Source organism: Medicago sativa, chromosome 2, assembly GCF_051527215.1.
Source record: "Medicago sativa cultivar Bolivia chromosome 2, Bolivia_mono, whole genome shotgun sequence".
Taxonomy (NCBI): domain Eukaryota; kingdom Viridiplantae; phylum Streptophyta; class Magnoliopsida; order Fabales; family Fabaceae; genus Medicago; species Medicago sativa.
The window spans coordinates 20,151,772-20,174,455 of record NC_140750.1 but is presented as its reverse complement, the minus strand read 5'-3'; the positions used below and the strand labels follow the sequence as shown (position 1 = coordinate 20,174,455).

Sequence of the window (22,684 nt, the reverse complement as noted above, 5' to 3'; positions counted from 1 at the left end):
TTGGTGGTTGTTGTGGTGAAGTTGATGTTTGAGTGTTGAGTTGGGGGTCAATGGTAGCTGTTGGTGATAGTGGGGGTGTTGTGGGTTTATGTGGTTCAGGTGTTTGTTGATGGGGGTTTTCTGAAACAACATTTTCAGAAGCAGCTGCTTCTGGAGTTGCTTCAGAGGCCTTTTCTGAAGTAGATTTGTCTGTGGGTAACTCACCTGAGTAGTGAAGAGCAAGATTGTCTAAGACAGAAGTGTCTTCTATTGGTTCAGGTACTGATGGTGAAGAAGGTGAAATGGGGATAGAGGTGACTGGAATCTGGATTTCCTGAACTACAGGACCAGCTTCAGAAGAGATCTTCTGTGGACTAGCAGCTTGAGGAACTACTTCTGAAGTTCCCTCTTCTGGAGCATTCTCCATAAATATCATCATTTCTTCATCCTCATTGTCTTCAGTAGATTTACCAGCAATGGCTCTTACTTCAGCCAATTTCTCTTTGAAGTACCTATCACAAACTTCCATACCCAAGGCCTTGAGCTTTTCATCTCTTTGATGAGTGTATTGTGCTTTTAGATCCTTTTTGACTGAAATAAGTTCAGAAGCACGTTCATCTGCCATCCTTTTCCTTATTGGAGTCATCTCAACCATAGGACACACAAGTTGAAGGGGAGCCTTCTTCTTCTTCAGCTTGGGATCAGCCTCTTCTTTCTCCATTTCTTCAAGAGCTTCCTCCAGCTGCTCTTGGGTGATTACCAAATCTGCCTTACCTTTTCTTCTTTTCTGAGGAATAGAGGCAGCACCAACCTTCTGCATCTTTCCTTTATCCTTGATAGAAACAGGTTTAGCTATAGCAGCTTCTGACTCAGTACTAGTTCTGGCCCTCTTTCCTTTAGTAGGAGCAGCATCAGATTCTGAACTAGTTCTGGCCCTTTTCCCTTTAGGTGCATCAGAAACAGCAGCTTCTGACACAGCAACTGCTTTGGCCTTCTTGCCTTTCCCTTTAGCAAGAGCAGCTTCCTCCTGAGACCTCGCATCTTCCTCCAAGACGTACTCAGCTACTAATCTAGCTAAGTGTTCAGGATTACTTTCCTTAACTATGGAAGGAAAGTCCCTGATAATCTCAGATTCTTCTGTGGTCAACTCCAACCATTTCTCATCTTTAGGAGCTGTCTTGAAAAAGTGCATTGAATGCAAAGTCTTGCTACTGATAGTCTTCTCTGCAGTAGAAACTTCGAAGCATTTATCAGAAGCATCCCTTGTTCTTCTCAACAAATCCAGCACTTTCCCTTGATAAAAGATCTCAGAGAGCAATCTTCCATAGGGCACTTGTTTCCTTCCTTTGACTGTGCTTTCATTAATAGCCCAGCAGAGATGATCCAATACATATCTTGGAAAGTTTATCTTTTCCAGATTGGTCATGAAATAGATTGCTAGCTTCTGTTGGTTGTTGGGTTGATCAGACCCACCTGCTCTTTGAAAGAAGCAATCGTTGCTGAATTTCACCAACATTCTATTGTGAATCTCCATTTCAGAAGGCTTAGCATCTTTGTTACCACCCAGAAGAGTGTTGTAGTAGTTTTGCAGCAGGACATCATCCTTCTTAACAATTTCTTGAAACCTTCCTTCTGCATCCATTCTACAAGCTTTAGCAACTATCTCCTCTGTGATGATTACGGGAATACCCATCACTTCAGACCTTATCTCAAGGCTACTGAAGGAAGTGGGATTCAACTCAATCTCCTTCTTTCCTTTCTTCGACCCAGCTGGTTTATCTGCTGCCTTCAAAGGCTTTCTATTGACAATTTCAGCCTTTAACCAGAAATCTTTGACCAAGTTCACATATGTTGGCCCATTTAGCATGTTGAAGTAGCCAGACAGTTTCTGAGTTTCTACGTAGCCTTCCATGTCCACTTCGTACTTCTTGAGTGAAGTGAAGTCCACTGGTGATTCTACTTGGACGATTAAGGATTTCCATGGAATATCCATAGTCTTCTCTTTGTAGATGGACCCAGATTCTGATACGCTTTGCTTGTTTGATGCAGATTCTGAAACTTTTGAGCTTGATGATGCCATTTGATGATTGACGAAGATTTGAAGAAGATGAAGATTTTAGGGTTCTAAGTTTGAGAGAATGCGCTTACTTCGCAAGAGGTTTGAGAGCAAATGTGTTTGTTGTGAGTGAGTAGTGTGTGAATTGTCAAAGTGTTAAAAGTAAAACGATTGCAATTCAAAAGAGACAAACAAACATAACATTAATGACAAAATTGGGGGCGCGTGAAAAGTACTTTCAAAGCTATTAAATCATCATTGCCCTTTTAGTTATACACCAACACATACAGGCCACGTAAGAAGTTCACAGAGTAACTACCAAGTTAATGGGCCAGAAGTTACTTTTTTTAAAAGGTAACTTCCAACGTTTCCACTAATTCAACTATTCAGAAGCAACACATCCAGCTTCTGGACTTCAGATGCTGACGTCATCATCAGAAGCGAGTTTTCCTCATAACCTCAATAAAGAGCTTCTGATGGACTACCGCTTCTGAACTAACTTCAGAACCTAAAATCCTATTCAGGAGCAAGCATTTAATCAGATACAAAGTGCATGTTCAAATTTTTCTTTATAAAATCAAATCTTTCAACAGTTAAAGGCTTAGTAAATATATCAGCCCATTGATTTTCAGTATCAATGAATTGTATATCTAAAATTCCTTTTTGAACATAATCTCTGATAAAATGGTGTTTGATTTCAATGTGCTTAGCTCTTGAATGCAAAATTGGATTTTTAGACAAACAAATAGCAGCAGTATTATCACAATAAATGGGAATACTGTTAGCAGTTATCTGATAATCTTCCAACTGATGTTTCATCCAAAGTAGTTGTGTACAACAACTTGCAGCTGAAATGTATTCTGCTTCTGCTATAGACATAGCAATAGTTGTTTGTCTTTTGCTAGCCCAGGATATAAGATTATCACCCAGAAATTGACAATTGCCACTGGTTGACTTTCTTTCAATCCTATCACCAGCATAATCAGCATCACAGAATCCAATTAGCTTATAATCTAAGGATTTCCTATAAAGGAGTCCAAGATTGGTCGTTCCTTTCAAATACCTGAAGATTCTCTTGACAGCAGTCATATGAGATTCTCTAGGATCTGATTGGAATCTTGCACACAAGCATACACTGAATAAAATATCTGGCCTAGATGCAGTGAGGTATAACAAAGAACCAATCATACCTCTATACAGCTTCTGATCTACTTTAGCTCCTTCATCTTCTTTGCTTAAGGTGCACGTAGGGTGCATTGGAGTGTTCATCACCTTACAATCTTCAAGTTTGAACTTCTTCAGAAGCTCCTTTGTGTACTTTGATTGATGAACATAGACTCCATCTTTGCATTGATTGATTTGAATGCCCAGGAAGAATTTCAGCTCTCCCATCATGCTCATTTCAAATTCATCCTGCATTAACTCAGAAAATTCCTTGCAAAGAGATGCATTAGTAGAACCAAATATTATATCATCAACATATATTTGCACAACAAGAATATCTTTCTCAAGGGTCCTTCTGAAGAGTGTAGTATCAACCTGTCCTCTTTTAAAATCATTTTTGATTAAGAAATTACTTAGTCTATCATACCAAGCTCTGGGAGCTTGTTTCAAGCCATATAGTGATTTCTTCAGTTTAAAAACATGGTCAGGATATTTAATATCCTCAAATCCAGGAGGTTGCTTGACATACACTTCTTCTTCTATGACACCATTTAGAAATGCACTCTTGACATCCATTTGATATAATATTATGCCATGATTAACTGCATAGGAAAGAAGTAACCTGATTGCTTCCAATCTTGCAACTGGAGCAAACGTTTCAGAGTAATCAATGCCTTCTTGTTGACTATACCCTTGTGCAACAAGCCTGGCTTTGTTTCTTGTTACTTCACCTTGCTCATTCAGCTTGTTTCTGAATACCCATTTTGTTCCAATAATGTTCTTGTGCTGAGGTTTGGGTACCAGATCCCACACATCATTTCTTTGAAATTGATTCAACTCTTCTTGCATAGCTAGGACCCATCCATCATCTGAAAGTGCTTCATCAACTGTTGTAGGTTCAATCATTGAGATTAGTCCAATCATTGACTCCTCTTATCTGAAATGTTATCTTGTTCTTCTTGGACTATCTTTGTTTCCAATGATTAGCTCCTCAGGATGTGAAGACTTGTGTTTGAATGTGTTTCTGGGAGGATCTGCTTGATGTGAGCCATCTTGTGCTTCATCAGAAGCAGCTTCATCTTGTGCTTCTGATGTGGGTTCAGCTTCTGGACTATCTTCAGATTCAGCTATCTGATCAGGTTCTGAAGTAGCTTCAGGAACCTGTATCTCTGCAGAACTTTCACCTTGCTTTGAAGTTTTATCTTCAAGCTCCTTGTCATCAAATTTAACGTGCATAGATTCTTCAACACAAAGTGTTTCTGAATTATACACTCTGTATGCCTTTGACCTTTCAGAGTAACCTAAAAAGATTCCTCTTTGGGCCTTGGCATCAAATTTCTTTAGGTAGAGCTTGTTGTTCAGAATGTAACATGTACATCCAAATTGATGAAAGTAAGAGATATTGGGTTTTCTTCCTTTAAAGAGTTCATATGCTGTTTTCTCCAAAATAGGTCTAATATAGATCCTGTTTTGAACATAGCATGCTGTATTCACTGCTTCTGCCCAAAAATGTTTTGGTAAATTGTTTTCATGAATCATGGTTCTGGCCATTTCTTGTAAAGTTCTATTCTTTCTCTCTACAACCCCATTTTGTTGTGGTGTTCTAGGAGAAGAGAACTCATGGAAAATTCCATGTTTTTCACAAAAAGCTTCAAATGGCTCATTTTCAAATTCTCCACCATGATCACTTCTGACTTTCAAAATTTTTGATTCTTTTTCAGATTGAATTTGAGTGCAGAAGCTACTGAATACATCACACGCAACATCTTTACTCTTTATGAATTTCACCCAAGTCCATCTGCTGTAATCATCAACAATGACTAATCCATATCTACTTCCATATAGGGATGCAGTACTCACTGGTCCAAATAAATCAATATGGAGTAATTCTAAAGGTCTTGAGGTTGAAACAATGTCTTTGGTTTTAAAAGATGATTTCACAATTTTCCCTCTCTGACATGCACCACAGAGTGCATCTGAATGATAGTCAATGTCTGGTAGCCCTTTCACAAGTTGTAACTTACTAAGCTTAGAGATTATCCTCCAGTTAGCATGTCCCAACCTTCTGTGCCACATCCATTTCTTATCATTCACTGATAGTAGGCAAACCACCTTCTGATCAGCCAGTTCAGAAAAATTGATTTTATAGACATTGTCAACTCTTTTTCCCTTGAACACAATGGATTTGTCTTCTTTGTTGATTACTGTACAGTTGGGTTTTTCAAAAAGCACATCATAACCATTATCACAAAATTGACTAATGCTCAAAAGGTTATGTTCAAGACCATCTACCAACCATACATTATTAATTGAGGTAGAGGAATTACCAATAGTTCCTGTACCTATGATCTTGCCTGACTGGTTGCCTCCAAATTTCACATTTCCTCCCTCTTTCATTGTTAGGCTGAGGAACATGGACTTGTCTCCTGTCATGTGTCTTGAGCAACCGCTGTCTAGGTACCATGATCTTTGCTTTGGCACTGCTCTTAGACATACCTGCATCATTGACATTTTTAGTTTTAGGTACCCATTGTTCTATGGGTCCTGGAAGGTTAGTACTTAAGGCTTTACTCTTCACTTCTTGTACCTTGTGCTGTGAGTTGGGTTTCTTCTGATTAACCATCACCTTAGGTTTTGGTACTTCAGAAGCAGCAACTGTCTTCTTCTGAAACTTAGACTTCAGAACCCCAGATTTTGGTTTCACCAGACTCTGAGGAATAGGTTCTGATCTTTTCAGGATCCTGACCTTTGAAGTCTTGGAATCAGAGTTGATCATAGCCTTTGACTTAGAGTTCTTTGGCTTTGAAGTAATTTTAGCCTTAGAACTAGAAGCTTCAGGTTCTGATTGAACAACAGTTTCCAACTCAGCCCCTTCTGGTACAAAAAATGTTTTCAGACCTTCCTTGATGCATTCACAACAAGATTTTAGATTGGTTTTCTCAAGTTTCACTTCTGGAAAACCAATTCCTCTGCCGTTGTTCTTGTAAATGCTATAAATCATAGAAGCCACTCTGCTTCTGTCAATGCCAGATATAATAAAATCTTCAAGAGCAATTTCATGGTTACTTAAAGGTTTTTCATTACACTTTTATTGTAGCTTCTGACATAAGAACCTGAGCTGATCTTCATATGTTTTACACATGAAGTCAAAGCCCCTAAGTCCTTGTTCAGAAGCTTTCAGATCCAATAGAGTTGATTTTTGCTGTTGTACCAAATCAGCATATTTTTCTTTTAAATCCTTCAACTCATTGGTTCTTACTTCAAAATGTGTAAGAAGTTCTTTAAGTGACTCAACAAGTTCATTTCTGGAAATTTTGGAATATACCTCGTTTTCATCTTCTGAGTCTGAATCTGATCCAGCTTCTGAAGTTGCTGTTGCTACCAACCCAACAGCTACCTTTGCATCTTCATCAGATCCAGATTCACTACCCAAATCATCCCAGGTTGCCATTAAACTCTGCTTAATCTGCTTCTTGAGTTTGCTTGGTTTGAATGTAGACCTCTTTGACTTGTCCTTTGACTTTTCTCTTTGAAGATCAGGGCATTCAGCAATGAAGTGACCTGGCTTCTTACAGTTGAAGCATCCCTTCTGATCTTCTTTCCTTGAGCTTCTGGAGTTACCCCTTTTGGCGAGAAACTTTCTGTTCTTCTTGGCCAGATATTGAAGTCTGTTTGAGAGCATGGCCATTTCAGCAGCATCTGGTTCAGAATCTGAACTTGACTGTTCTTCCTCTTCAGATTCAACCACTTTGAGAGCTTTTGATGACTTGCCTTTGGATGGAAGAGCTATTGATTTACTCTTCTTAGTAGACTCATGTTCATTAAGACTTAACTCATGAACTTTGAGAGAACTAACAAGATCTTCGACACTTAAAGTGTTTAAATCTTTAGCTTCCTCAATGGCAGTCACCTTTGGTCTCCATCTGGCAGGTAAGCTTCTGAGTATCTTGCTTACATGATCAGAAGCAACATAGCTCTTCTTTAGAATCTGTAGCCCAGAAACTAAGGTTTGAAACCTTGAGTACATCTCCTCAATAGTTTCATCATCCTTCATCTTGAATAACTCATACTGATGTACAAGCAGGAGAGCCTTTGCTTCTTTGACCTTCTTGCTCCCTTCATAATTTGAACAGAGAGAAGCAAACATAGCTTTAGCAGTGGATTTGTCACTCATCTTCATATACTCTGCTTTGGGTATGGCAGTGACAAGGGCTCCTCTAATAATATGATGCTTCTTGTAAAGTTTCCTCAGTTCTGGAGTATGTTTCTTTCTATCCACAGCAGCTCCTTCTTCATCAAGGACTAAATCACCAACACCATCTTCCAGAATATCCCATAATTCTTCATCCAGGCTCATGATGTAACTGTAAAGGTTGGTCTTCCACCAAGATAACTCTTCAGCATCTCCATTGAACTTTGGAACTTTTCCAACACTGGTTTTCTTACTATCACTATAATCATGTGAGACATGTTTATAGCTAGTATCACTAGGACCAGTAGGAGGAGGAGTAGACATGTTTTTCTCAGATCTTTGACTGTTGCACGGTTAAGTGTTACACAACAAACCAAGGCTCTAGATACCAATTGAAGGTGAGAAAAACACAAGAAGGGGGGTTGAATTGTGTTTTGAAAAATTCTTCGTTTCACCTAAAAACTGAACACACTGATCAGAAGCTAGGTGAGACAGCTTCTGAAGTGATAATCAGAATCTAAATGCAGCGGAATAAAACAGAGAGAGAGAAGAAGAATGACACAAAGCAATTATACTGGTTCCTTCCACAATCCGGAAGTAGTCCAGTCCCCCTTGCACTTCCAAGGAGATTTCACTATGAGTAATATCTGATTACAAATGCTCAAGCACACAAGCAAGAGACTTCCAATGCTCAAGCACACAAGCAAGAGACTTCCTTTGCTCAAGAACACAATCAAGAGACTTCCTGCTCAAGCACAACTGCAAGAGACTTCCTAACTAAACAAAATTACACAGAAAATTGTTTAAGGTTGAACACTTGATATACAATCAGAGGTGCTCACAATACAAATCAGATACAGACTCAATGGACTTAAGAATTTCTAAGATATGACATTGAGACACATAAATTCTAAGTGAATGCAGAACAATTTCAGCAGAGGTTTGGTACTTGTGAAAATCTTGTGAGTCTTTCGTTCAGCGTTCTTGCATTACCAAATCTCTAGGTCTTCACTCCTTTATATAGAGGTGTGAAAGAGACGTTGTGAAATTGCCAGCACACCAAAGAGTCGTTTGTTGAAGCTTGATCTTTCACCAATGATCTTTTGCCTGATTTGGCTGTTGTCCTACGAAGAACCAATTTGAAATCCATTCCTTATCCAAAGGAACATCTATGCAGGCGAAGCTGTATTCTGGATATGTTTTCTTGTCTTGTAGCGTGGACACAAAACAGAGTAGTGGAGAACGTGGTTGTACAATTCGTACAAAGTACAATGTCAACGCTTTCGTCCAAATTGCAAGCACAAGCCTTCAAACACCTTTGAAATGACCGTTGCAAAATTCCACTAATCCTTTGTTTGTGTTTTCGAATCCAATAGACAACTTTTGCATTGATAATTCTTCAATTCTTGAATCTTTTGTAAATCCAGTTGAGATTCAGCTTCTGGTGAAATAGCTTCTGATGAGGCAGCTTCTGATGATGCAGCTTCTGATGACGCAGCTTCTGATGATGTGGCTTCTGGACCTCTTGTCTTCAGAAGCACTATTCTTCAGGAGCAGCTTTACTTCAGGAGCGCTATTTCTTCAGGAGCAGCTTGACTTCAGGAGCGCTTTGCCTTCAGAATCATCTAAGCTTCATTTTCTTTTGCTCTTTATTTGCTCATTCAGAACCAATGATGATGTAACTTTATAATTATGGTCCTGTACACTTGAACAAATATTAGCTAGTCCAATTTACAATTTTTAATACCTTGTTATCATCAAAACTCTTTAAGGTTCATTGTTAAACACATTTTGTTCCAACATTATCATCTCTGCATCATATCTTGAAAGTTTTTGCTCATCCTACCCCTCATAGTGTTCAGCAACCTGCACGTATTGTTAGTTGGCAACGACCTAGTATGGATTCAGTAGCTCTTAATGTTGATGGCAGTGTGTTCCTTGATTCCAACTTGGGAGGTTTTGGTGGTCTTATTCGTGATCATACAGGTTCCTTTTTGCATGGTTTCTTTGGAAAAATTAGTAGACCTTGCATCCTCCATGCTGAGATTTTGGGTTTATACCATGGTTTGAAGTTGTGTTGGGATACTGGATTTAAGCATGTGGTGTGTCTCTCTGATTCAACTATTGTTGTTGACCTCATCCAAAAGGATTTGAATGTTCATCACAAATATGGAAATTTAGTCATGGCTATTAAACACCTTCTTCGTAGAGATTGGGTGGTTAGTTTACGACATACTTTGCGTGAGGGTAACGCTGCAGCTGATTTTCTAGCTAAAAAGGGTGCTCTTAGTGGTAGTAGCTTTGTTATTTTGAATGAAGGCCCTCCTGATATGACCTCTATCCTCTTAGCAGATGCCAGGGGTGTTGAGTTTGTTCGACCCTAGTATGGGTCCTTTTTAGTTTTTTTTTTTTCTTCCCTTTTGTTACCAAAAAATTTGTTTGTAATTACTATTGTTTTTACAATTTTGTCCTTTATAAATGACTTAGTTTATGTTTTCAACGTAGTATTTATTATTGACTGAAGAAAAAGATGTAAAAGAAATATGGGTATGTTGGTAAATAAATAATTAATGTAATTGAAAAAAACAAAAGGATCTTATAAAAAGGACAAAAAAATTCTTAAAAATGTCTTATAATTATGGACCAAGCACTAGTCGTCCAACTAATTCAAAAATGTAAATCAATGGTAGGCCACGTATAAGTCAAATAAAATATTCATCTACGTACCCTGTTGATTTTGTTTTGTTTTTTGAACTCTTTCAAAAGGAAAACAGTGACAGGGTCGTTCCTATGAAATAGAAGGCTCGGTTCTCTTTTTAAAATAAGCCTCCAAAAAATAAAAATGCAACTTTTTTGTATCTAAGCTTCATTAAAAAATAGAATCAAAAGAACTTCTAAACATAAGATGAAATAAAAAAAATTAAATGAAAGAGAGGTGAAATTTACCTAACGGTGTCATTTGGATTTTTCACTCCTCCATTATGGGAAAGGGGAAACGAATGGTTTATACGAAAAAGAAATTATTATTGTGATTCTTTTCATGAAATAGATTTTCAAATTGGCTAATTAAGTGATTATACAAATTGGGGATGGTTTGATAACATTAGATTTATGTCTAGTAAGGAGAATTAGAGTCTAGAAAAACCTCAAAAGTGTACCAAAGAAAGAAAAAGAAGTAACATGTATTTTCTTTTATTTAGGTGGGGTGTGTGTATTAGACTTAATTTATTTTTTTGAGGCCCATTGCTTTTGGAGGCCCGACTTGGTTGAACTGCTTGCGCACCCAAGACCGGGCCTGAACAGTGATATAATTCTTTAAACAAAGACAAAGGAAAACATTTGATAAACACACAAAAACTAAACAAAACTAATAAATTGGAGAGCGAACAAACAACATTATTATATATAAAGGCTCTGTTTGGTAAACCCAAAAAAAGAGCTTTTAGCTTATAAGCTCATTTGACAAAAAAAGCTCTGTTTGGTACAACGAGCTTATAGCTTATTTCAGGAGCTTATAAGCTATTTTTCAGAAGCTACTTCAACTAGCTTTTGAGCTTATAGCTTTTAGCTTCTCATTTTTTCTTCCATATTTACCCTTATTATTCAAAGCAAAAGCTATCAGCTAATTTTACCAAACACTTCAACTAGCTTATCAGCTAAAAGCTATCAGCTAATTTTACCAAACAGAGCCAAAACAAATGTCTAGAAGTCATAGCTCAACTGGCAAATGTCAAAATTGCAAGGTCGAACATCATGACCTGGGTTCGAACCTGGGACCTCGGGACCTCACAGTTGTGTGTGAGTTTAATATCAGTGGATTACCACTTCATCTAAGACAAAAAAATCAAATAACATACGAGGAGTAACCCTTATTTATTGATCAATTTAGAAACAATTAAATTAAAAAGAGTAAAAAAGAAAGAAGCTATAAATGGAAGTAGTTTAGATGCATAACTCCCATGAGTGCAACTTGTTCCCCATGAGATAAGCACAGTGAGTTTGAACGCAAGCATAAGCAACTTGATTATCACTAAGACACTCTTCACTCCAATTGCTCATTCTAATCTCTTCACTCACATCCACTTTCAATCCAAGGCTTTTATAAATAATCTCTTCCACTGAATCATGATCGTACTCTTCTCTGTAGAACGAGAGATCTAAAGGATCTCTATGAATCTCCAAACCGTGTTTCGATGACTTAAGCATGTTTCGTAGCTTAGGATTCTTAAACCTAATGAATCCGCAGTGTCGATTCAGAAGGAAATCACGGAGGTTTTGCGGTATGGAATCTGCGTGTGCTAGTTGGAATATAAGGCACCGGTTACCGGTGCAAAGTTGCAAAGTGTCTGCCTTAGGATCAATGGCGATGCCGGTGAGAAGTGCCCGCCATTCATAGTCTTCGCGCTCGAGAATGAAGGTTGTTTTGATCCAGTTTTCCACTACGGAGGCGAAGGCTGTAACTGTCACGGTTATCTTGCTTCCGTGCATGTTGAGGGTGTAAGTGCTGTGATCGGAGTTGTGCTGGTGGTTGTTGACGGTAGCCATGCTTTTTCTGGAAAAATATTGATCGATAATGCTCTCTCTAAATTGAACCAACGATGCTCTTCTTGCTCAAAAACGTTTTTTAAGATTGAGATGAGTTATGAGTTCCTAAGCCCTAAGTTCCATATATATGGGCAAAGACTTGAGAAAATTAAGGGTTGTTATGTGTAACAAACTCATGATTTGTTATTATTTGTTATGATGTACAAACTATGTCTATTTCACTTTTTAATTTTTATATATATCGAAACTACTCCCTCCGGTCCTTATTATAAGAAACAATTAACTTTTTTGGTTCATAGATTAATTAATGTATCTTGTTATAAATATAGACTAGATACATCACTTACACAATGAACCTAAAAAGTCAAATGTTTCTTATAATAAGGACCGGAGGGAGTATTTTTTTTTGTCATACCAACCACCCGAACCTTGTACCCTACCGCGAAACAAATTACTGACCACAATGGCCCAAGCGACAAAATACAATCATAGAAAACCTAAATGGAGAGTTAATTAACAATGATCTCTTTAACACTATGGACTAGCTCTACCAACCAAATGGAAAATCTCGCTCAATTCGAAGAGATTGTGCAAAATAGGGTAGCTGTGGATGCTGATGAAACCAAAGTACATGACCAAGGGCAGCAGAGGGCAATGGAAGGCACAACCGGCACATGAAGATGAACAACCTTTCACAATATTATAGATAAATTATGTGCTTCTGGTTCATGTAATTTAAATTGGAAAAACTGGGGAGGGAAGAAAAAGTAGTAACTAGGCGATTCATATTAATTTCAATTTAAATAAATTTTATTTCATTTATTTATTTATTTTATTTCATAATATTGTTTAAAATAAAAAATGAAAAAAATAAAAAAAAATGTAACGCCATTTCATTTGCGTGAATAAAAAAAGTAGAAAAAAATACAATGTCAGTGCAAGTATGAAAAAAATAATAAACAATTGTTTGTTATGAGAGGAAAATAACACATTAAATTTATTTGAAAGAGAAATTTTATGCAAAAAATTAAAAATTTATTGGTGGATTAAACGAGGGTATAATAGAAAAAAGGTGAAAAAATCCACTTTCCTAATTTGATGTTACTTTTCTAAAACGACACTTAAAAAAGAATGGATGAAGTATCTAACATCTCTCCTCAAACTTACAATGCACTAACATAAAACATTGAGAGTTTTTCAAAAAATAAATCAAATCAAACCAAACAAAATAACACCATAGCCAAAAACAAAAGGAAACAACAAATAAAAAAGGAATTATCAAGAACCAATCTAATCGAAACCAAACGAAACCAAATCGAACCAAACTAAATCAAACCAAACCAAACCAAGTGAACAAATCCAAAACAAATCAATTTGAATCAAACAATACCAAGCTAAACCGAATACCAAACCAAATCAATCATAGCAAAAAAAAAAAAAAAACAAATCAAACCAACTGAAATCAAACAACGTGTGGAGCAAGATAAAGATCACGAAGAAATCAAACAGAAGAACCGAGAGAACAAAGGGAAAAATGGAACATAATGTGTCTGTGACATATCCCATTAGCCTCCCGGAATGTAGGTCTTGACATATTAGAAGGGTTCAAACCTTTAACAAAAGTAATTGGGTCCATAGTCTACAATTGATTTACTTAGTTTCTCAACGTTCTAACAAAAATTGCTAAGCTCAATGTCTTGGTACTAACCCGCTTCTTCGGTCACAATCCTCTAATGTCCTAGATTAGTCTGTAACCATCGAAGGTTTGACTGTGGGTTAAAACTATTTTCACAAAGGCGGTAATAAATTTGTAAAATTATTAGAGATTAAATGGTTAAAGTTAGATCAATCCCCAAAGCTAGGGTTAATAGTCATCCTTATTTATTAATTTTGTTACGTCTGCAGCAACTTAACCTAATTTTTTCTCGCTCATTTGCTTTATTAGGTTTGCAATTATTTAACCTAACAAATTCCATCTAAAAAAATGGATTGCACACCAATTTCATTCCTATCCTCTTGCTTTTTTTTTTTTGAAGAAAATATTTCTACCATATCAATGATCTTACGGGTTAAAAATTATTTATTGGTCTCTATTATAGTCGAGAAAACCCGTGCGACGCACGGGTCAAAATTCTAGCACTACTACAGAAATTATTTTTTACATCAGTTGGAAATGACTTTTTACATCAGTTTGTAACCGATGTAAACTGATATGATGTGGTAAGTCCACATCCTTTCACATCAGGTTGCGACTGATGTGAAATCTTGAATTTCTACATCAGGTCCACTTGCACTGATGTAATAGACGCACTTTGAAATTTAACCCTGCAGTTTTCACATCAGCACTCTGACCCACTGATGTGAAATCAATTTTTATTGAAAAAAAAAATCAAATTTTATAATATAAAATTGCTTACCAAAACTTTCCAAATCATATATTCCATACAATAATAAATAGTACATATAAGTTATATTAGAGCAATATCAACTTATAGCCATATAAAGCAATATCAACAACCATATAACAACATCTTTAGGCAGAATCCTTTAAAAAAAAAAAACAACTGCAGAATCATCATTCCATTCCATATACTGCAAAATCATCTTTAGCCATATAAAGCATAGCCACAGGTAATATCATATCAGCCATAAATATCTTCACTAACATTTTTCAGCTGCAAAAAATAAAATAAAAAAAAATCAATAGAAAAAGTTATCTCAACGGCATAATTTGGTTTAGAAACTAAATCAAACATAAGCACCGGCAGGTTCAATAATGAGTTCGTTCTTAATTAAACAAAATATCACATACCAATAATAACAAAGCATCAAGAGCACTTTCTGATATACATGTCACTAACACAAAAAACACTTAACACATTCATGAGATATTTTCTATGATTTATTAAGAGATATACATGACACTACCAACTTAAACGCACAAAAGAAGATATTTTCTTAGATTTATTATTAAGCCTCAAAATCACTTCTTAGTTAGAATCAATTCTAACGACTCCATACGTGAAACCAAACATAGCTCGCAATTTTGTAATGCTACAATCCACATATATTATCATGCCAATAATGAATGATTGTAGGATAAAGAGTAAAAGAGTTTGAAAAAAGATAGCTTACAATTGTTGTGAAGCTAAATTTAAACTTCTGGTGGAGCTAATGCAGGAGATTCTACAAAGTGCAAGTTAGGATCCCTGCAAATATGGACAAGCTGAAATAATCAGTTGAAATTCAAAAATTAATCTTAAAAGTGTTTCAAAATACGACCCAAATTATAAACATAAATACGACCCGAATTAGAGAAATCACAAACATATGACCAACAATGCATCCATAATTTGTTGTGTGAAATCAGACATCAGTTTCTTACACCAATTTGTTTCATATTTGTGTTCTCGTATTGGTAAAGAGGAACAATCATGGCAGTGTTTTAGAAACTTACTAGGATTTGAAATTGGGGCTGATTACTCACCACACATAACATAAACCAATTAAAGTACAATACCTATGTTTCTATTCAGCCTGCTACATGAAGACTAACTCAACTAAGCCTGCCACATGAAGACTAACTCAACTAATGTAGCAGCTACAATTTTGACACCATAATTCATACAATAAACTATCACAATTAAAGTGTAATATATTGGCAAGATTTATGCACTATACATGCCTACTAGATCTTAGTGTTTCAATTCAAATTAAGGACTCGACATTGTAATGGATTAATTATCATTAGGTTTGTTTAGCATATATAAGATGATTTCATAGACCGTATATTATTAAAATTCTCTAAATTTAGGGCTAATTTTTTTTTGAATCAACATATATTATTAAGACATACCCGGCACAAGACGTGCAAAACGGGTAGGCGAACCTTACAAGCAATGAAGATAGCACAAAGACTGCAGCAGCAACAGAAACAGAAACGCTGCTATCACACAGCTGCTAAAAAACCAGAACAGCAGGAAAACATGCCTAATAAACTCCTCAGCTTCTTTGAGGTATTCAGGTTGCCCACCAAAAGCCCCATGTACCCTAAGAGTTAATTAACACTTAAATGGTCAGGTTATTTAAAGAGAGCAACGATTTGTAGTCTGACTGACTTCCACTTGGTTCAGGCCCAGTCTCTTCATCCATCAAACCTGTCGACGCCACAACAATCTAGAAACAATTCATCACAGATTTTTCAAAGCCACTCCAATGCGGATGCAATACAATTATGAAGAATTTTCCCTCAACAAAATCTAGGAACTTGATCCGAACAATTGGAGAACATGTCATTGGTGTCTCCATAAGCAATAATTAACCCAACAAGTATAAAACATAATAATAAAAAATATAGCATACATAGATAAATACATACACCGTTTTAGAATAACAAGCCATCAAATTATGCAAATAAATAATGTGGATTTTCACTTGACCAATATTTTAACATGCATAGATAAACGTACATACACCATTTTAGTATAACAAGCCATGACATCCTGTAAAACAATAATGTGGATTTGTACTTGTTTTTTAAATTCAAAACAGAAGTCAACATTTTTTTTTCTTTTGTAAAAGTTTATTAATTATCCTACTTGAAATAGTAGAAAGTTGGTTAAGCAAACAAAAGGCTTTCGGTATTGCTCGTAAACTAGTAGGAAATTATATAATGAAATTAACAGTTCATGCAAAGAGAGAAAGAGAGAGATGAATCAAGATAACTGATTGTGGTTATCATGACCTTATTATTAACTTTTTTTCTTTCTTTCTTTCTAAACAGAATGAATCAGATACTACACTTTAGTCTGTTCACTTAGTTAAGCACCACTAATTGTTGTGACAGATTGTACCTGTTTTCATTTCACTACAGTGTGGTAATAGCTTCTGATTAAGAGATATGAAAACACACTTCAAACAAATTAAATTATTATATAGTTTGTCTCCATAATTTTATATGGTTGTGTGTCCCACAATTCTATGTTCATTGATGTGTATAGTATAGTACTAAAAGCTACAACAACTCAAAATAGTGCACCATAACAGTGTAGTAGATTCTGAGATTATGCCAACAGAAATTAAGTAGTAGTTTCCATATACTCTTAGTTGATACAACAAAACAGGCTGAAAACAGAGGCTGCAACAACAACTAACTACTGCTGTCACGCAGCCAGCTGTCATGCCCAAAACAGCACAAAAAACAAACGCCTAACAAGGCCTTAAACCCATCCCAAGACATTTTATGTTATATTTCATTGGCCTTATTCATAAACTCACAAAGCCTGATTTCATTGGCCTTATTGATGGGTCTAATTTCACTTCACTATCATCTCCCAGGTCTCACAAATTATGCTAACAGAACAAATTGTACATCCTACTTACTTTCTTGGTTTATTGCTAAAAGAATTGAATAGGTAATGTTAAGCAAAATGTTTTCCTGAAGAATCCACATTAATCCAATTAAACAGATATCAAAAACTCATCAATCTCACCATCTAAAAACTCATCCAATTAAACAGAATTCAAAAACTCATCAAACTCATCAATCTCACCAATTAAACAGAATGTTTTATTGATAACATTGACAAGGGGTTAGGGTTTCACGATTGAAAAGGGTAAAGCATCTAAAACCACTAATTGAAAAGGGATTAGGGTTTCATGATTGAAAAGGGTAAATCATCTAAATCCAATTTTGTTCAACAATTGAAAAGTCATAGAGAGAGAGAGAGAGAGAACTCACCAGAGGAAACCAGAGATTGAGCTTCGACGGGAGAGAGGTTGAGCTTCGACGGTGAGATTGAGAGCTTCGACGGTGAGACTGAGCTTCAACGGTGAGAGAGAACCTTCGACGAGAGAGGTGGAGGTTGAGAGACAAGCTTCAACGGTGAGAGAGAACCTTCGACGGGAGAGGTGGAGATTGAGAGACAACCTTCGACGGTGAGAGAGAACTTTTTTGACTGAGTGAAGAACGTGTGTGGTATGCGTTTTTACGATAGGAGGCAACAAAGTTTTAACCACTGATATTTTCCCATCAGTGGAGTTCACACCACCTGATGTGAGAAATGTTAGACAAAGTTTTCACTTATATTGCAAAAATGCCACCGCGTTTTTTTCCCCTCATTTCAACTATCCACTGATGTAAATGCTATATGCTATTAGGAATTCCCCTCATTTGCTTATATCAACTGATGTAAAAACACACAGTGTGTATTTTTCCCATCAGATATTTTCCCTGCTGATGTGAAAACTAAAACCCCCATGATGTTAAATATATATTTTGTAGTAGTGTAGTTAAGACTTCATTTTATGAACATTCGTAAACGCATAAAAAACATTAATAACAAATGTTAACCAAATAAAACCAAGTCGATAAATTCCATTCAAAGGTAACTCAACAAATTACATGGTTGAAATATACACAAAGAAGGCCATCTACATGAACTAACCTAAAAAAATAGCTACTCATGATAAACAAACGAATATGTAAAGAAATACATGAATAAAGGATCACCATGTGATGAATATTTGCCTCCAGGATGTTTTCGGCAGATCTTAGACTTCTAAAACCACGATTTCGCTATGTTCCAATCGTTAGAGAGTCATTTTCCAATGAGGTAGGGTTTTTCTATTTATAGGCGAGCGTTTCAAACTTTCCGGAACAGTACGTGCACGCGACATGCTCAACCTTGTGTGCATCGCACATGATGTAGTAACTATACACTCTAGATTTATCCCAACCTGGGCAACATACACCTTAATGCACACAACACAAATCTACCAGTAGCTGACCACTTTAGAATCCTTCTTAGATGCGCGACATGCAACTCATAGCACTACCCATGTTGGACCTTTTGCTTTTCTTCATATCTTGCCCTATTTATCCTCATCGAAAGTTCCGTAATGACTATACCCCAAAAAATCACTAGATTAATCTTGTAAAAAGTATAGCACAACTATAAAGTTATCAGGTTTATGTGGTTTAACACGATTTAAAGCCTTGTATGCATAATTGTTCTTCCATGCTCATCCATTGATTTATTTGCAAAAACTCAACTAAAACATACTTAAACTTGTAACAATGATCCTGAAACGACTTCTAATTAATGCTAAAATCACTATATGACAGTCATCAATAACTTCAATTTGATTAATTTTCTCCATTGATCAGAGTTAAACACGAACATATTGGTGTAAATCATCCTTATCACTAGCCAATACAAAGAAGTTGTGATAGAACCAAAATATTATAACAAAGCAAACTACAAAATCATTATGTTACCGAAAAATATGTTATCGAAATCAAATACATCAATGCATCCAGAATCAACCTTGCTCTTTGATCAATAAGAACAACCATTCACACAAAATCAAATATGTTTCGAATGCATCCTTTTATTAACCAATAAGAACGATCAAGGAGGTATCAAACAAAACAAATTAATTGATTCCAATCCAACAAATTAGAGATGATTACCTCAAAACTCAATTGAAGTGCAATCGATCAATAATTCTAAGGAAATCACAACAGCTTCATATTGCATAAAATTAAAAAAGATCTATGTTCAAACCCATTAAATCCCAAAATGAATTGTTGTATTATCTTGATTAAAGTTTAGATAAAAATAAGCTGAGGTATATTCATTTATGTGAGCTTCTACTGAATATTATTAAGATTAGGATAAGTATTTTTTAAGGATAAAGATTAAGATAAACTTTAAAATATAGTTAAATAGTTTCCATATATATAAAAATTAAAGAGTGAAATAGAAATAGTTTGTACATCATAACAAATAATAACAAATCATGAGTTTGTTACACATAACAACCCTTAATTTTCTCAAGTCTTTGCCCATATATAAGGAACTTAGGGCTTAGGAACTCATAACTCATCTCAATCTTAAAAAACGTTTTTGAGCAAGAAGAGCATCGTTGGTTCAATTTAGAGAGAGCATTATCGATCAATATTTTTCCAGAAAAAGCATGGCTACCGTCAACAACCACATAATATGACAAATATGACAAAAAAAAAAAATTAAGATGTCACACCATTTGATTGGCGTGACATAGCTATAGATGACCAAAAAACTTGATGAAATTGAGTATTTAGACAAATAATATTTAATGTAGGTTGGACTCTTAATTTATTTTCGTTTGAGGGTAAAAAGAAAATATATATAAATACTCTCAATTAACTATTGATCATCATTTAATAAACACGCACTTGGTTTCACGGTGGACTACACCACAATTGATTTTTTCCTCTAATTATATACTCCATCCGGTCCTTATTATAAGAAACAATTAACTTTTTTGGTTCATTGTGTAAGTGATGTATCTAGTTTATATTTACACTAAGATACATTAATTATTCTATGAACCTAAAAAGTCAACTTTTTCTTATAACGGGTAGTGTTAACTTGTGCCCTTAGGGCACATGTTAAGAAACTTAAAAAAAGAAACTTTTTCTAAAATTTTGTGTATTTAAATGATTAAAAAGTTAAATATTAAATGCAACGCACACATTCCAATAAATTTTTTCTATATTTGAATCATTAACTTGTGTCTTGAGGGCACAAGTTAACATTTTCCTAACTTTTATCTCAGATTTATTTAGAGGAGACATGTCGAAATATAAATCACTTCACTTCAAATTCAACAGCAACTGAATCAATTCTATTTAAAATCACATTTTTCAGAACCAATTTTCAAACATCACTTAGTTATAAACTACTTGTGATTTACATATAATCAAATCCTATTGGACCTTAACTATGTTTTTTTTACAAGTATTAGACCTTAACTATCAAGCCTCAGTAAAACAACTTTTGTTATTATAAGCCATATCATACTTAGCTTCAAAGTTAACTATAGCTTAATCTGAAAGTACATCATCATAATTAGAATGTAATTATGCAAAGCCTTAGTAAAACAACTTGTTATTGTAAGACCACTTGAAAGGTTTCTAGGTTTGTCACAAGATATATAAATCAACTACATTGAGAATAGGACTCCTTTGGTAGAAAAACCAAACCAAGATGAACATATACAGCAGTTCGCTAGAAACATAACCAAAAAGTTAATGGTTCGACCCGAACCAAATGTAATCACAAGTTTCCAACACTTTCTGTACAACATAGTTGTCTAACTGAACGTTTATCATAAAGTAAAACCATATTTTTGCAGCAAAAATATCAATTATTAAGAACCTTATTCAACCATCTCTAGATTCTAGCAAGAAATATCACAAGATCAGGAACATGATGTTGATACTTTTCATATATTCAGACTATATATAATAATAGGAAAAACAATGCACAAAACAAACAAGTTAAAGTAGAGAAAGAACAAAGAGGGTCTTATCAGAGAGAGAGAACAAGAGGGACATAGACCGAACTGAAACAAAATCATGTGGTTCTCTTTGTCACACATCCATACAACTTCACTAGATTCTTATGAAAATCTGTCAAGAACCCCTTCACCACATAGCTATAAAAACAAGGGATCAAGGAATTCATGACAGAAATCAAGGTGATCCATCTCTAGGATAGAGAGCATGATAATGTGAAATTACATGAATGTTATGACAAAGACAACTACATGATGAAGTTTGGTAGCATCAAGGATGATGTGAGGGCATACATGATCCTTAGTTAGATATGATAGATGAAAGTGGGGAAACAGAAATGTTGGTGGTTGTATTTATGGATGAAGAATTAGCATAGGTCATTGATGTTCCCATTAATTAGACAATATTGCTTCAACTACCAGTCTATCTATTTACTGTCAAAACTATGAAAATGCTGGAAAATTGTTGTTGACACATTCCATATGGCTGGGACACACATGTAAAATACCCTTTTACCCCCTCGGCAGTTAACTGCCGAGGAATTTGAAATCCGGCTGCAGTTAACTGCCGAGGATTTCCTCGGTAGTTAACTGCCGAGTATTATGTTTCGTCAGATGAAACAGGAAACCTGCTCCCCTACACACTATTTTCATCAACTTCCATATCAAACTCATTCATTCCCCCCAAATCCAATAATTTTTTTCTATCAAATCTTCCCCCAAATGATTCAAACATCAAGCCTAGGATCATTCAACACACTTTTGACGTAAAAAAAAAGGTATTGTGCATTTTATTCGGTTTATTTTTTGTATATGTTACACAGTCATGTTGGTTTACAACGTCAGTCATGTAAGACTGTCATGGGGAATCTCGGTAGCTTACTGCCGAGGAAAACCTCGGTAGCTTACTGCCGAGGGAAACCTCGGTAGTTAAGTACCGAGGAACACTTAGGAAAATTTTGAAGGACGAAAAAATGGCAGCTACTGCCATTTTTTCAAAAAAAAAAAATTTCTTTGTGTTTTTTTTTTTTTTGTTTTAGTTCATTATGGCATTGATGTTTATGCATTAGTTAGTTGTTAATTCATATTTATGTGTTGTTTAATTATAGTAATGACCGAGAACGCGGAAGATGTTTCGGAAGAGACAAAACGTAATTTTGTCCAAATTTCCGGAGATGTCAAGCCGCCTAAGGTTGAAGTCAAACCAAACATTGAACAAGCTTCTAAATATGTTAGCCCCGGTGTCGTCCCACTTCAAGCCCACGAAGTGGACACGGCTAGGTTTTTTTCTAACGACATTAAGTTTCAAGATAGAGAAGAATTGCTTGGGTGGGTACGTTGTCAAGCAAATAAGGCGGGATTTACAATTGTTACACAAAGATCAAGCTTGATCCATCCAATAT

At 35.6% G+C, this 22,684-nt stretch overlaps 1 protein-coding gene and 1 long non-coding RNA gene across 2 annotated transcripts; both read right to left on the bottom strand.

The window, feature by feature from the left end:
* Positions 1-11,333: 11,333 nt before the first annotated feature.
* Positions 11,334-11,936, bottom strand: LOC146945352 (uncharacterized). Its single transcript, XM_085748053.1, has one exon. It carries the CDS (start codon positions 11,934-11,936, stop codon positions 11,334-11,336), a length of 603 nt encoding a protein of 200 aa, XP_085604179.1.
* A 2,394-nt stretch (positions 11,937-14,330) lies between these two features.
* On the bottom strand, positions 14,331-15,674 carry LOC146945351 (uncharacterized). Its single transcript, XR_015028166.1, has 2 exons — positions 15,072-15,674; positions 14,331-14,611 (listed from the first exon to the last, which is right to left on the bottom strand). It is a non-coding gene; the product is annotated as an uncharacterized LOC146945351 (long non-coding RNA).
* Between the last annotated feature and the right edge of the window lie 7,010 nt (positions 15,675-22,684).

Coding starts and splice junctions, on each gene's coding strand:
- LOC146945352 (XM_085748053.1), bottom strand. CDS start 11,936: ATGGCTACCGTCAACAACCACCAGCACAACTCCGATCACAGCACTTAC.